Source organism: Mandrillus leucophaeus, unplaced genomic scaffold (assembly GCF_000951045.1).
Source record: "Mandrillus leucophaeus isolate KB7577 unplaced genomic scaffold, Mleu.le_1.0 Scaffold15, whole genome shotgun sequence".
Taxonomy (NCBI): Eukaryota; Metazoa; Chordata; class Mammalia; order Primates; family Cercopithecidae; genus Mandrillus; species Mandrillus leucophaeus.
The window spans coordinates 9,895,038-9,911,738 of record NW_012101476.1 but is presented as its reverse complement, the minus strand read 5'-3'; the positions used below and the strand labels follow the sequence as shown (position 1 = coordinate 9,911,738).

Here is a 16,701-nt window from a genome sequence, read left to right as displayed (position 1 = left end):
GAACTAGTCCAAGTGTCAGCTTTGCTGAGGTTATTGTTCTATCGTGCCTTGTCACTCAAAAAAATAAAAAAAAAAAAAAAAAGAAAAAGGCATAAAAGTTGTTTGAAATGCACAAAAGTGTAGGGCGTGCCAAGCAAGGTTCTGACTGCTGCCGTTGAAGTTGGTGCAAATTGGAAGTTGAGGCATCTGGTAGTTTCATACTTTTTGCTTTTACCTCCACCACCCTCCTAGTTTCAGATGACTCTATCTTCTCTTGCATTATGTCTCTAGTTTCCCTGTTTTTTAAACATAGTTGAGACACATGGGTTCACAATAGGTTGGAATATATATATATTTTTGAGACAGAGTCTTGCTCTGTTGCTCATGCTGGAGTGCAGTGACACGATCTCGGCTTACTGCAACCTCCGCCTCCTGGGTTCAAGTGATTCTCCTGCCTTAACCTCCCAAGTAGCTGAGATTACAGGCGTGTGCCACCATGCTTGGCTGATTTTTTTGTATTTTTAGTAGAGACGGGGTTTCACCATGTTGGCCAGGCTGGTCTTTAAACTCCTGGCCTCAAGTGATTCACCCAGCTCAGTCTCCCAAATGCTGGGATTACAGATGTGAGCCACCATGCCTGGCTAGGTTGGAATATTTGAACCCAGGATAATTGGTTACTTCATTGGTGTTGCACATTCAGTTTGCCTCTTCTGTCTTCTCTATGAACTTATTTTGGTCTGTATCCCCCTTTGGATAACTAAATGATAATGTATGTGAATCTGTCCCGCAACTCCTGTAATTTTCTGGGGCAAAAGCTTGTTCTAGAGGGGTGGGATCTGAACAGTAAGCTAATGGATGGAGCTGTTTCCTGGGTCTTGCTGTTTTCCGGTTGGGCTGCTCATTTCTTTTGTGCAGGCTTTTGGAGGTTGTGGTCTGGCCTTTACTGTCACAACACACATAATGGTCATTGGCACTGACTTGCTCCCTTGCTGTCTTTCCTTTTCCTCCTGTTGTTTTTCATGAGTATGCTATTCAGCATGCCCATCGGTACACTGATCATTTGACAGGTTTCCTGATTTGTGAGTGTGTGTGGACACCACTATTGGTATTAGATTTAGAATTCCAATTTTGGGTTTGTTGCCATCATCGTTTCTCTGCTTGTCTCATTCCTCTATCCCTCGTAGGCTGATTTTATTTGGAAACTGAATTTGGATTCTGTCTTTGCCTTTCTGGCTGTGAAATTACCTACTTTTAGAAAGCATCTCAAATCTTATATCTGTAACTGTCATTCACATGCCTTTTGAAGACCAGTCTCAGATTTCAGAGGACCTCCTGGAGCATAAACATGGTATTCCACAGATAACTTAAAAAATTATTTTTAAAACTGGGACTTTCAGCCTCCCTCTCACTCCGGGGGGGAAAAAGTGATTAAAACACAAACACTGTTTGTCTTTTATTCCTTAACATGGTTAATGACATTAACATCTTTTTTAACATTCTACTAGAAATGCCAGTTATCCTTGTTGCTTTTTATCTTTTATGTTTCTCTTTCAGTCTTGTCAAACAAAGCTATGTTCTTACTCACCTGTCCTCTGCCCAGGGTCTGCTGCTCTCAGGCCTTTACCAGCTCTCATATAGGTTGGTATGGGGGCTTTCTGACTTGTTTTCCTGACAATCTCCATGTCTCTCCACCTTCTATCCTTTTTCCCGAGTCACTGCCCTAAAGTGTAAATTTGATTGTGTAATGACCCTGCTTTAAAAATTGGATGAGGCCGGGTGTGGTGGCTGACGCCTGTAATCCTACCACTTTGGGAGGCCAAGGCGGGTGGAATCCCTGAGCTCAGGAGTTCTAGACCAGCCTGGGCAACACGGTGAAACCCTATCTCTACTACTAAAATACAAAAAATTAGCCGGGTGTGGCGGCGTGCACCTGTAGTTGCAGCTACTTGGGAGGCTGAAGCAGGAGAATCACTTGAACCTGAGAGGCAGAGGTTGCAGTGAGTGGAGATTGTGCCACTGCACCCCAGCCTGGACCACAGACAGAGTGAGCCTCCGTCTCAAAAAAAATAATAATAATAATAATAATAATAATTGGATGATATCTTGAAGCTCCTACCGGATAAAGTCCAATTTCTTTTTTTGAAGCCCAGTTTCTTTATCATTATGTGTAAGGACTTTTGTAGTCTGTGGCTCCAAATTCCTTTTCCAGCCTTGTCTCCTGTCATTCCTCATCAGGGAACCTCTTGTTTTGATGAAGCCCAGCTTTCCTGCCACATGCCTCTGTATTTTTGCACACATTGTTTTCTTCCGCCTTACTGAATCCCACAATTCTTTCAAGGCTCAACTCTTCATAAAGCCTTTTTCAACTTGCCTAACTCTGTTTACGTTTCTTTACTATCACAACACTTCATGCTTGCATTTATGTGGTTGTTATATTGCTTGATGTTTAGTAACTTGTGTTTGTTTTGGTAGCCGCCTTATGGGTAGGCTTATTCAGTTTTGTATCACTAATGTCTAAAATAGCATTTAACACCAAGGATACCACAAGACAAAGCCCTCACGGAGTTTATAATGAATCTGAGACATAGCAGATACGTAAAAGTAGTTGTGGAATGAATGGACTGTAGAAAAAACCCTTCAAATATATAAAATTATATTCTAGACCATAAGTAGTGATCTTTCTCATGTTTTTCACACATTCCTTCCTTTCCTTAGGAAAAACATAGACTGGAAAGCCCCGCCCATCCTTGTTGGCTGTCATACATGAGTGCTGTCTCCAAGGGAGTCATAGGTGTCTCAGATGTGAGAGGATCCTGGGGGGATTGAGCTTACTACCTGGGAACTTGTGGATTTCTGGAGAAGCAGGCTGTGGTAGCCTGGCTGTGCGTCAGTGAATACCCGGGAAGGGAGCTGGAGCTCTATTTTGCTTGCTTTCTGTATTTGTTTCTTTTAGAGCTAATGGGGACACAATATTTTCAAGTTTTTCCATTTCAGGTCTATGGCATTTAGTGGTATTTTCCTTATAGTTATGTTTTCCAAATACTTTTCAATTTCTTTGGTTCTGACATTTCACAATGATTTTTTAAAAAATGTAATATGGAAATTAAACTTGAGGTTTTCAGAAGCTGCTTTCAAGGTTTCTAGATGCAGAGAAAAGAATATCACCGTAGGAAGTGCACTGGACTAGGGGAGTCAGGAGACCCGGGTTCTTGCGTTGGTGCCGTCACTCATGAGCTACGAGGTGAATTCAGGCGAGTCCTCCCGGAGCCCCAGTTTAATCATGGTACAATTATAGGATTGCTTTGAGGCTCAGATGAGAATATAGGAAAGAACTGCAAAAGCTGTAAAGCACTTAGGAGCTATCGGATAGTGGAGAGCTTCAAAACCAAGGAAGACAGCCTACACTGTAGAAGAAGTGCTGCAGCTGTGCATTTATTCATTTTAACAGCAATTATTTATGAAGCAATGTATGTTGCATGCTGGGTGTAAGTACCTCTCTACTCCTTCCCACTAGAACAGAGAGCTTTTAGTCTGGGATGGAAGATGTATTAAATACAGACTTATACAAATAATTGTTACTAATATAAAATGTAATACATCGCAATTATATTAAAACAATAATTTGTATAAGACATGTTAAATGCACACTTAGCCAAAGAATTGTTACAAGTATCTCGGATGTGTGGGGTGGTTTTATTCCTGCGAAGTGCTTCCTGCCTTGAGTGAATACTTTTATGGTGCTGGAGTTGAGAGATAACACAGTTAACTGTTGAAATTGGGCCATTCCCATTTCACAGGCTGCCACTGGACCTGTGGAGTGCCTGAGTCATTGTGATAATGGGCCACATTGCAGGACCCCTGGGCCATCTCCACAGGAGATGCCAGAGGACAAGTGCCCACTTGCTGATCTTCACGGAGCACCCTGAAAGTAAGAGGCGTGTGGGAAACTGACCAGGGTGGTTAGCTGACTCCGAAATTGTCCAGAGGGCAACACTGCCCTCTGTGGATATTTGTTAAAGTTGGGTATGGTATTATAGCAGTTTCTCCAGTCAGGTATCTTGTACTAGAGAGTCAAATTGATTTTTTTTAAAAGCAATTATTTAATAACAATTTTTTCCTTCCAGGAATTCTAAGTACTTATTGTCTTCATCTTGTCCATTTAGGTCTGTAATCTATAAGTTTTAAAGGACCTTTTGGTATGAATGCTGACTAGTAAAGGCAGGGGAAGAAAGGAAATTATTTGGTATCCATTTCAAATGATCCTGAATGGTTAGGGTAAGCTTTGCTGCATTAACAAATAGATCCAGACATGTAATGGCCTCACAGTAGAAGTTTATTTTTCAATCCCATAGCAATCTAAGGAGGCTGCAGGTTGTGGTGGTTGGAGTTTGTGTGTGTAGGTGTGGGGAGGGTTCTCTTTAAAGCAGTAGTCCGAGGATTGAGGCTGCTGGAGGCTCTTCTATTTCGAACACCCGGCTTCTAAGGATGTCCTGGGAATCAGCTTCCCAGTTAAGAGGAAGAGGAGAAGAGTGAAGGGCAGGTCTGGAAGAGGTGTGCACTGCTGCTGTTCCCACTGCATTGGCTGGCAGCCGGCGGTAAGGCAACGTCCACCTGCACACAGGACGGGGAAGTATGGCCTGGCTGTGTGCTCAGGGAGAAGAGCAACAACATGCTTTGCAGCAAAACCTGAAACACTCAGTTTCACTTTCTGTGACTTGTTTTCTAAGTTGTTTTCAATAAAGAAGATTAAAAAAAGAAGGCAGGCAAATGAAAGCATAGGAGAGGAGTGGCAGACACGCAGTTCTCGTTCCGTGAGTGCGGGAGTGTCTCTTGTTTCCCGCTTGTGCACTTAGAGGGATGAGGGGATAGACGTGGTCCCTTCCTTTCAGTTCCCAGTAGTAGAGTTCTTGTAAGGACTCATTCAGGGGAGACTGATAAGGGTCTCCTCTCCATCGGGGACCTCACCAGGGCGTGGAGTGGGTCAGCGTGAGCTGGAAGGGGATAGGCTGTCATCAAGGTGAAGAGATTTGAGGGGTGGTGGAGGGCTAAACTCCACATCTGACCACTTCGAAGTCAGCAAAGGCCAGGAATTGCTGAGGTAGGGCTAAAAGCTGAGGGTTAGCAAAGAGGTGGGTCCTAGAATGGGGACCCCTGGGATGGAGGACAGAGAAGTCACACAGTTAGAAAGCCGTCTCAGAAAAGGCAGTGTGGGAATGAGCTTACTTAAGCCTGGGGAATATTCGTTTGACAAAATGGTTTGTGTTGTTCTGGTTTTTCTGCCGTGACACCTGAGGGCTCTAACACGTTTCTGTTGGTAATTGTGGAAGACAGTGTCCAAGGGTGGGGGCACAGATGCCCAATTTGGTGTGTGGGAGACCAATTTCAACAACTCTGGGGGCCTTGTAGAGTTTGCAAAGCCCGATAAGTGATTCTAATCTCTCTGCACCCACAAGAACCCCTAGTTTAGACACAGCTTCCCTTTATCTGTGGTTGTTCACAACAGATAACTTCACTCCCTAAAGAATCACAAGCAGCTTCTAACAGTAAATGCCCTTTATGGGAGGTGTAAAGTGCACTTGCTATGTAGGGAGGGAGGCATACCATGAGCTTTGGGTGACTCAGGGATGGAGGATTTTTATGGAAGAAGTAGCATTTGAGCATCTTTATTTTGATAAAATTATTTTTGAACTGCTTTTTAAAAAGGTATATTAGGAAGAACAGAATAGAAGGGTGATTAGAATTCTAGTGTAGTGTTTTGGTTTTATTTTTAACCATTTAGCAAGAACATTAATGCTGTTAAAACAAAACTGATGTGCCTTTTAGGAGACACTCAGATTGGTGTGGTAGTCACACATTTCTGCTGACGCTTCTGTTGCTAGGTGTTGACATAGATTTAGAGATAGGTGTTGTCACCCTCAATGTGAGTGGCTCGAGTACTTACATATATATTGTCTCATTCTCTGAATTCAGCGTGGCAGGTTATTATAATCCTCATTTTCATAAGCAAGGCTTTGGCGATGAATATACCTGCCAAGTGTGGGTCTTCTCCTGCACCCCACAGCCTCGGAGGGGCTTTAAGGGAACATTAAGTGTAATGCCTGCAATTGCAGAGGAGGTGGACACAGGGCTCCAGACTCCCAGTTCAGGGCATCACAGCACCTGTCTCTGAGACCAGAGATACAGTTTAGTTTTCCTGACCTCCAGCTGATGTCAGTAAAGTGATTTTTGATACATATATCCAATAAGTCCAAGGGGTGGGGGATCCAATAAAAGTGTTAATAAAAATCCAATAAAAGTACCAGCTCTTCCCCCAGCCAAGCTATGGCTGGTAACGCCATTCCAGATATGTGATACAGGTTACTCGTCTTAGTGCACAGAGGCCAGATCGCCAGTCTAAGCACCCCTCCCCCAGGGCTGAACCTTAACTCCTCCCAGGGTGGCTTCATGCCAGAACATACTGGAATATACTGGAACTCCCTCGAAGCAGAACACAGTGTTCCAACACTCCCATTAGCGCTTTCTGTTACTCCTGTGTCTTTGTTGGATTTTTGCAAACACTTAATCTTTGCAACAAGCATTTTGGATTCAGATGTATTTTCTGAGATAAATACATAAATAAAAATCTATCCTGTTCGTATTACCTTTTCCAAAGCAGTTCCTTTTGGGACTGAACATTTTTGATGTTCTGTCATCAGTCTGTTGTGAGGTACCAGGGAGGTCTCCCTGTGGGAGCAGTTCTACAATATATGCCTAGGGATTAGAGTATAGGCTCCTGGACCTCCCAACTGAACTCTTCTCCCTGCTCCTCACCCTCCTTGACCCACTCAGTATTCACAGAACGTGTGCTGCCTCAGTCCATTCGGGCTGGTATAACAAAATACCATAACTGGGCCGCTTATAAGCAGAAGTCTGTCTCTCACAGATGTGGAGGCTGGAAGTCCAAGATCAAGGTGCCAGCAGATTTGGTGTCTGGTGAGGGCCACTTCCTGGTTCATAGACGGCACCTTCTCTTTGTGTCCTCATATGTTGGCAGGAGTAAGGGAGCTCTCTGGGACCTCTCTTATAAGGGCACTAATCCCGTTTGTGGGGACTTCATCCTCGTGACCTTATCACTTCCTAGAATCCCACTTTTTTTTTTTTTTTTTGAGACACAGTCTCTCTCCATTGCCCAGGCTGGAGTGCAGTGGCACAATCTTGGGTCACTGCAGCCTGCACCTCCCAGGTTCAAGTGATTCTTGGGCCTCAGCCTCCTGAGTAGCTGGGGTTACAGGTGCCTGCCACCACACCTGGCTAATTTTTATATTTTTAGTAAAGATGGGGTTTCACCATGTTGCCAGGCTGGTCTTGAACTCTAGACCTCAAGTGATCCACCTGCCTTGGCCTCTCAAAGTGCTGGGATTACAGGCGTGAGCCACCATGCCTGGCCCAGAGCCCCACCTCTTCATGCCATCACCTTGGGGGTGAGGATTTCAGTGTGTGGATTTTCAGGAACATGAACATTGAATCCATGGCACAGACTATGTGTCTGGCTCCACGCTGTCTACATACAGAGTTACGGCAGTGAACAAGGTGGGCTAGCTGCTTACCTTGGGGCATGCGTACTGTCTTTTTGACTCTCAGGCATTTGATTGAGACATCTCCATATAGTTGATGGTCATTATCAATGCACTGTTGTTACAGTGAGGTGGCTGCAGAAGGCTTCAATAAAGCCATTCTTCCATACTTCACGAAAAACGTTCCAGGGTTCACCCTGCATGTGTAAGTACCTCTTCTATACAAATCTGCCAGCCTCTGTAGCCATTTCCAAAAGCCAAGTGTAGAAGGCCGTCATAGATTTGGGTGGGCGTCAGACCCTTCAACTGAGCCTAATTTTCTCACTGGTTATGTGCCTTTTCATTGACTTTCAGAAGCCTTCTGGGACCTGACACACCATTCAGCTAAGCAGGCCTGCAGCTGGCCTGAGGTCCCGGGTCTCAGATTTGAGTGGTTTGACGTTGATCTTGCTGCTTTGTGATTTTTTTTTTTTTCCTTCATGATTTTATCCATGAAAGCTTTTCCTCTGCAGGCCAGTTTGGCAGTAGATGTTCACCTCCTATTTAAATGAGATATTCACTATTGGTAACTTTCTTTAGTGAGTGTCTCCAGTTATTTATTTTATTTTATTTTTTCCTTTTTTCCTTACCCTTCGGCAGGACACATAGTGTCTCCAGTTCTAATTATAGATACCGTACTGACCAGCTCTGAAGCAATTGGGACTGTTTGAGGAGAGAGAAAAGCAGGCATGAGTCCAGTCTCTTGGATCTGTAGGGCCTGTGGATTTGCTGCTGGGAATCCTGCAGCCACTCCTGCTATTGAGCCGTGTGCGGGACACCTCACCCAGGATTTTCGGGTGTTCTAGAAGCCATGTTGCTGCTGTCCCGTATTTCTTTTGCCGATATGCCCAGAGGTCCCCTTTCAGGCAAAATAGTCCTTGGGATATATTTGTAATACGAAGGGTTTTGAACAGAGGAAATAAAATTTCATGTCTTATTTTTTAAAAAGAGAACAATAAGACTTTATGTTTTCTTTCCAATGTAGAAAACTTCAAATTTGGTTTTTAATGTAGAAACACTTCACATTCATAGTTTGTTACTGTGTGAATAAGACGATGTGCTGTTGTTTTACTCTAGATAAACTGGTCAGCAACATTACAGAACCAGCACAAACCAGCACAAAACCATCAAAGTGGAGGGGTGTTTGGTTTTCTGTCCATAATAAGCGAGCCATGTTACTGGTTAGTTTAGAAGGGTGTTTCCAGTAATACAGAATTGGCTGTAATTGGGCTGCTAGTACACTTCCTGCTTTGCCATTAGGCGGCATCTTTATAATTTGAAAGATATTTCAACGTCTTATGCAAGCTACTCACATAAACCTCGCTAAATAGAGGGAACAGGTAAGTTTGTGTGCCTGCAGTTGGATAATTTGACAGACAGTTTTGAGCATTTTTTCTCATCTGTTCCTGGTGACACCTCTCAGACTTAGACGAGATCATGCACGTTCAGGGTGGGATGGCCGTAGACCTATCAGACTTAGAGACCTGAGGTGCCCTGAAGCCATAGAGCTACCAAGTGGCCAGCTGAGGGCGCCAGCCCAGCTCTCTTGCCAGGCCCTCCGCCCACTCACCGCGCTGTGCTGTGCTGCTTCGTGAGAGTGAGCGCATTTGTGAGTGCTGGGGCCTGACACTCGTGGCACCCAGCTTCTAAGGTCAGGTGGTTAGAAGATCTCCAGCATCCTTTCCGAGGGGCTCGCAGAACTGGTTTTGTGTGTGGAATTGATTTTGGAAAAGTCTTAAAAATGAAGTTTTTTTTAAAAAGCTGTTATTAAACCTTGAAAAAGTTAACTGAAATTTGGAAGTGTGATTTCTGAATTAGCTAGGGAGGAATAATGAGAAAATATTGTAAACGATATCAACTAAACTCACTGAGGTCTTGGTTTTATGTATTTTCAAGCTTAAAGGAAATGTTGAGCTGGGCACAGTGGCTCACATCTGTAATCCTAGTACTTTGGGAGGCCGAGGTGGGCGGATCACTTCAGGCCAGGAGTTTGAGACCAGCCTGGCCAACATGGTAAAACCCTGTCTCTACTAAAGATACAAAAGTTAGCTGGGTGTGGTGGCGGGGCCTGTAGTCCCAGCTACTTGGGAGGCCGGGGCAAGAAGATCACTTGAACTTAAGAAGTGAAGGTTGCAGTGAGCCAAGATTGTGTCACTGCACTCTAGCCTAAGCAACAGAGGGAGACTCGGTTTCAAAAAAAGAAAAAAGAAAAGAAATGTTGAGTGAGATTCTGGCATTTGATACCATAGTTTAGTGGTGGAGTATTCTTTTTTTTTTGAAACGGAGTTTCGCTCTTGTTGCCCCGGCTGGAGTGCAATGGCATGACCTCGGCTCACTGCAACCTCTGCCTTCTGCGTTCAAGCGATTCTTCTGCCTCAGCCTCCTGGGCGCATGCCACCATGCCCAGCTAATTTTTTCTATTTTTAATAGAGACGGGGTTTCACTATGTTGGCCAGGCTGGTCTTGAACTCCTGACGTCACGTGATCCACCCGCCTCAGCCTCCCAAAGTGCTGGAATTACAGGTGTGAGACACTGTGCCCAGCCTAGTGGAGTATTTTTAGGACCTGTGAAAATATGATACCGATAGAACCTGATTTTATTCTCTTTTGACCATCTCCTATAAAGGCTAACTTTAATTCTTTTTTTTTTTTTTTTTTTTTTTTTTTTTGTGATAGAGTTTTACTCTGTTGTCCAGGCTGGAGTGCAATGGCACAATCTTGGGTCACTGCAACCTCCACCTCCCGGGTTCAAGTGATTCTTGGGCCTCAGCCTTCTGAACAGCTGGGGTTACAGGTGCCTGCCACCACACCTGGCTGATCTTTATATTATTAGTAGAGATGGGGTTTCACCGTGTTGCCAGTCTGGTCGTGAACTCTAGACCTCAAGTGAACCACCTGCCTTGGCCTCTCAAAGTGCTGGGCTTACAGGCATGAGCCACTGCACCCGGCCTAATTTTTATTTTTAAGAAGTACGTCTTTATATTTTAGTGTTTAATGCCATAAGGAGGCTTCTGCATCTGTTACTGCATGTTTAATGCCACATGCAGTAACAGATGCAGAAGCATGGAGAATCTTGGTTACACATGGACAAGAATTACCTGAAAGAAGATGAGTACTACAAAACCAAGTATTTCAGTACCGTGGAAACAAAATTCTAGGCTTCATTGCTGCTGTAGTGTTTTGCTAAGGGAAGATACGAAGTTTTCTCCTCTAAAGGTCCTGAAAAGGAGTTGGCTTCTCTTGCATTTGGGGCTGGGGGAGTCGCTGCTGTCCTTTCAAGTCTGTTCTCAATACCGAGGTGCTCGTGGGGCTAAGGGATGTGTGCCCTTTGGTGTGCCCTTTGGTCCTTCTCTCAGGGAAATTGCAGCCTGTATTATCACGATGTTTTGCTTCTAGTTATGTGCTTTTCATGTTATGTGCTTTTTACTATAATTAAAAAATTTTAACATTTAACAAAAAAAGTTATAAAAGTTTTTTGTTATTAAAAAAAATAGCCTATTCTTAAATACTTTTGATTATTATAAAAAAAATATAAATGGCCTGGATAAAGTTAAGGAAAAGATGCCAAACCTCAGTATATCCACTAATGACAACTTCTTTTTTGGCTGTGTTGCCCAGATTGCAGTGCAGTGGTGCGTTCTTGGCTCACTGCAACCTCCACCCCTTGGGTTCAAGCTACTGTTTCGCCTCAGCCTCCTGAGCAGCTAGCATTGCAGGCCTGCACCACAAGGCCCAGCTAATTTTTGTATTTTTAGTAGAGAGAGGGTTTTGCCACGTTGGCCAGGCCGATCTCCAACTCCTGGCCTCAAGTGATCCACCCACCTCCGCCTCCCAAAGTTCTGGGATTACAGGCGTGAGCCAGTGCACCCAGCCACAACTTTTTCTTAAATGAGCATTTCATGACCAAAGCTTCTAGAAAGTATAAGTAGAAAAAAAAATCTTAAGATCTTAAAATGTCACTTAGGATTCTTCAATTCTAAGAAAGAAAAATGCTAAGAAACGGAAAGGACAAAGTTGGTGGGCAAGGGGAAGGGGGAAGGGTTGGCTGGGGTGTTGACAAAATTGTGTCACTATACACAAACATGAGTATAATGTGTTGGCTAGCTTGTAGAATCTGCGATAACTAATGAATATCCCCTTTCTTCTACCTGCTGGTATGAAACAGTGAGACGGTTTAAGCGGAAGCATCTTACTGCCATCGACTGCCAGCATTTGGCTCGGAGTCACTTGGCTGTGACCCAGCCCTTCGGTCAGAGATGGACAAACAGAGATCCGAATCATGGTCTCTATCCTAAACCCAGAACAAAAAGAGGGAGTAGGGGTATGTCTCCTCCAAAACTCTTGTATTTCAAAACCTGTAGTGTGTGGGTCCTTTGAATATCTCTTAGTTTAAAAGTATTTGTAAATGTTGCTGCTGTGACTTTGTAGTCTTGATGCAATAGCTTGACACTTTCTTTATTATTTGTGACTTTTCCATGAAAAAAAATTTTTTTTTTTTTTTTTGAGACGGAGTTTCACTCTTGTTGCCCAGGCTGGAGTGCAATGGTGCAATCTCGACTCACTGCAACCTCTGCCTCCTGGGTTCAAGTGATTCTCCTGCCTCAGCCTCCTGAGTAGCTGGGATTACAGGTGCATGCCACCATCCCCAGCTAATTTTGTTTTTTTTTTTTAGTAGAGACGGGGTTTCTCCATGTTGGTCAGGCTGGTCTCGAACTCCTGACCTCAGGTGATCCACCCGCCTCGGCCTCTCAAAGTACTGGGATTATAGGCGTGAGCCACCGCACCCCGCTGAGTTTTCCATGAAAATTCTGTCCTATTATCATAGTTCCTAAAAGCTCCGGAAAACTGTGATGGAATGAATCCTATTAGCTTGTGTAAAGTGATAGAAGACATGGGCCAGTGTCACTCCTATTCCAATCCAGAAACATTGAGATTAGTTGACTCTTTGTTCATCTTCTCTGTCCAATGTGTCACTAGGTCCATGTGTCATTATTTTTCCTCCAAAATGTTCCTTCATCCTGAGCTCTTTGTCACCTAGTACCTGGACTACTACAGTAACCCCGCTCCTTGACTTCAGGTTTTATCTCTGCTGAATCAACTGGAATGTCCCCCCTAGGTACCAAATGAATTCCCACTTTAGTTAATAAATCTAGATTGCCTTATTTCCCTTTGATACAACTAATTTCAGAATCCAACTCAAATATTATCTGGTTGTCCTTTTTTTTTTTTTTTTTTGAGGCAGGGTCTTGCTCTGTCATCCAGGAGTGCAGTGGCACCTTTTCAGCTCACTGCAGCCTCTGCCTGTCACCTCAGCCTCCCAAGTAGCTGGGACTTACAGGCACGTGCCACCATGCCCAGCTAATTTTTGTATTTTTTTTTTTTGTAGAGACAGGGTTTTGCTATGTTGCCCAGGCTGGTCTCAAACTCCTGGGCTCAAGAGACCCACCTGCTTCCGCCTCTCAAACTGCCAGGATTACAGGTGCAAGCCACCTCTCCCAGCCTGGTTGTCTTTAACTATTGTATGTTTCCTGCTGTGGGAGCTACTATAACCAACTGTATGAGGCAGTTTGAAACTTACTTATATCCTGTTGGATACTGAGTTTGTTCCATATATAGAAGTCTGTTTCTTCTCTATTTTGAGTTCTTTACTGACAAGGACTTGTGAGGTGGCCCTGACCAGGTGGTAAGGTCTCAATGACTGTGGGTGTGACTGGATTCAACGATTGGAAGATACCAGGATTTGGCTGGGAGCAGTAGCTCACGCCTTATTTGTAATCCCAGTACTTTGGGAGGTTGAAGTGGGAGAATTGCTTGAGCCCAGAAGTGCCAGATCAGCCTGGGCAACATAGTGAGACCCCGTCTCTATTTAAAATAATAATAATAATATTTTTTAAAAAAGAAATTTTTAGGATTTAACCCTGATCATATGGATTTAACCTATAGTAATAGTGATGTGAAAACTCTGGGTTTCTATCAAATTGCCCAAGAAAGAGTTAACAGTTTTACATATATATATATTTTTTACTAACATAGAAAAATATCTGTTTCAGTTTCATAAATTTTGTTCAAGGCTAAACCAAGTTTCAGTCCATTCTCTTCCAAAGTGAGTATTTTGGTTACAGCCATTTAGAAAGGAACTATGTATTATTGATAAGGTGTTTAGTTCTTTGGCATTTAAAAATTATTTTTAGGAGTTTGAAAATGCTGTGGGATGTATGAAATCACCATTTAGGCTTCCCTATGTTCCTGAAAAATCTGTGAGGTCAGGAAATGTAACCATTTTTCACTTTACATTTGTCTCAGAATCATTGGTGCTTAGTAAATGCTCACTGAGCAAACATGTAGAAGAGATTAGGTACCATTCTAATACTATAAAGAGAATTCTGAGTCCTGCCTTTTTATTTTAAAATAAATTAATGTGTCACCTTCACAGGAAGAAATATGAATAAAAGCTGGGCACAGTGGCTCACACCTGTAATCCCAGCACTTTGGGAGGCCGAGGCGAGTGGGTTACTTGAGGTCAGGAATTCTAGGCCAGCCTGGCCAACACGGCGAAACTCCATCTCTACTAAAATACAAAAATTAGCCAGGCATGGTGGCATACGCCTATAGTCCCAGCTACTTGGGAGGCTGAGGCAGGAGAATAGCTTGAACCCGGGAGGCGGAGGTTGCAGTGAGCCAAGATCATGCCACTGCACTCCAGCCTGGGCAACAGAGCGAGACTCCATCTCAAAAATAAATAAATACATAAATAAAAAAGAAATAAAAATAAAAGTTTTAGCACTGTCAAATGAGAAGAGTGAGATTTTTAGAATCCTGATAACCCCAAGCATGTGAATTTCTGCTTAAGCACATGTAGGCTTTCTGTTGTGAGTGGGAGCGGGGCACTTTGTGAGTGGTGGTGTGGTTGTGAGCAGTCACCTCCTTTTTGTCTGTCCATTCAGATGTTCCCTGCGTAGCCTGTTTCTCTGTACTTGTATTTACTGCAGGGAGTATTGTTGGCCATCACACCATGCGAAGACTGGTCTCTGTGTCTTTGCAAATGTGTGTCTGGTTATATGATAGAGCCAAATATAAATATCGTTTGAATTATTTAAATAATCAGCTGGCCCATACATGTGTTTTTATCTCTTTCCTCTGTTAACATAGATAATTGAAAATTAGAGTGTCTTATTTGGGTTAATAGCAGGTCAACAGTCATCGTTCATTTCTTGTCCATCCTGTTTGGGTTATCTCTACAGGTCGGGGACATCAAAGATGTATCCCTGAGTTCTTCCTAGCAGGCAAGCGGCCGTGCACCAATGACATGGCCAAAAGCAATTCTGTTGGCCAGGACAGCTGTCAGGACTCTGAGGGTGACATGATCTTTCCTGCAGAGAGCAGCTGTGCACTGCCTCAGGAAGGCAGTGGAGAAGCATGGCTGGGCTCATCAGGGTCTGCCCCGCCCTCCAGGAAGCGGTCTCGGTCCTCTGAGGAAGAGAGTAACCAGGCTACCGGAACCAGCCGGTGGGATGGAGTTTCTAAGAAAGCTCCGCGGCACCATTTGACTGTGCCATGCACAAGGCCTAGGGAGGCCAGGCAAGAAGCAGAGGACAGTACGTCTCGACTCTCTGAGGAGTCTGGAGAAACCGACCAAGATGCTGGGGACATGGGTCCTGATCCCATTCCTGACTCATACTATGGGCTTCTTGGGACCTTGCCCTGCCAGGAAGCACCAAGCCACATTTGTAGCCTGCCTAGTGAGGTCCTGAGGCACGTGTTTGCCTTCCTCCCGGTGGAAGACCTCTATTGGAACCTGAGCTTGGTGTGCCACCTGTGGAGGGAGATCATCAGTGACCCTCTGGTGAGTGAGTGCTGGAGTTGGGAGATGTTTCCTCTAAAAGCACGTAACTTTGCTTAATGTATGCTTCTAATCAGAGGATCTTTTCAGAAATGGTTTCCATTTGCCTTCAGAAGACATTCAAACTCCTTAGAGGCATTTAAGGCCTTCCGTGTCTGCCCCACCCTATGACTCCAGCCTCTTTGCTCACTTCCACTCAACACGGCTTCCCTGGGTTCCATCTACAGCTCATCTGCTGTGTCCTGACCACAGACTGCACATTCCTTCCCCTCCCTGGGTTGCTCTCATCCTCCCACGCTGCCCACCTGGAGGGTTCCTTCCTCGTATCTCCCTTGACTTCGTGTTTTTCTTTTTTTTTTTTTGAGACAGAGTTTCCTGCTGTCGCCCAGGCTGAAGGGCGGTGGCACGATCTCGACTCACTGCAACCTCTGCCTTCTGGGTTCAAGTGATTCTCCTGCCTCAGCCTCCCCAGTAGCTGGGATTACAGGTGTGCACCACCACACCTGGCTAATTTTTGTATTTTCAGTAGAGACGGGGTTTTACCATGTTGGCCAGGCTGGTCTCTGAAACTCCTAACTTCAAGTGATCTGCCTGCCATCAGCCTCCCAACTGCTGGGATTACAGGCGTGAGCCACTACGTCCAGCCTGTTTTTGTTTGTTTGTTTGTTTTAATGTAAGCATTTATAGCTATAAACCGCTCTCTTAAAACAGCACAACAGCATTCATTGCGTTTCATAAGTTTTGCTATGTTATGTTTTCATTTTCATTTGTCTCAAGATATTTTCTAATTTTCTTTGTGATTTCTTCTTTGACCCATTGGTTGTTTTAAGAATGTGGTTTTTTGTTTGTTTGTTTCTGTTTTGTTTTGAGACAGAGTCTCTGTCACCCAGGCTGGAGTGCAGTGGCTTGATTTTGGCTCACTTCAATCTCCACCTCCTGAGTTCAAGTGATTCTTATGCCTCAGCCTCCCAAGCAGCTGGGATTACAGACACGTGCCACCATGCGCGGCTAACTTTTGTATTTTTAGGAGAGATGGGGTTTCACCTTGTAGTCCAGGATGGTCTCAAACGCCTGGCCTCAAGTGATTCGCCTGTCTTAGCCTCCCAAAGTGCAGGGATTATAGGCATAAACCACCGTGCCTGGCCAAGAGTATGTTGTTTAATTTCCATGTATTTGTGGATTTTTCAGTTTTCCTTCTGCTGTTGATTTCTGGTTACATTCCATTGTGATTTAAAAAGATACTTTGTATAATAACCTCAGTGGTTTTTAAGTTTGTTGAAACTTGTTTCG

The 16,701-nt window shown here is 44.0% G+C and overlaps 1 protein-coding gene across 1 annotated transcript in view; it reads left to right on the top strand.

Moving 5' to 3' along the window:
- Window positions 1–3,104: 3,104 nt before the first annotated feature.
- Window positions 3,105–16,701, top strand: part of FBXO18 (F-box protein, helicase, 18) — a 51,296-nt gene continuing 37,699 nt past the window's right edge. Inside the window, 6 exon segments of the mRNA XM_011974920.1 lie at window positions 3,105–3,230; window positions 3,777–3,808; window positions 3,810–3,829; window positions 3,831–3,907; window positions 11,737–11,892; window positions 14,813–15,414. Of these exon segments, the coding sequence (XP_011830310.1) occupies window positions 3,209–3,230; window positions 3,777–3,808; window positions 3,810–3,829; window positions 3,831–3,907; window positions 11,737–11,892; window positions 14,813–15,414 (909 nt within the window). The 5' untranslated portion in view covers window positions 3,105–3,208.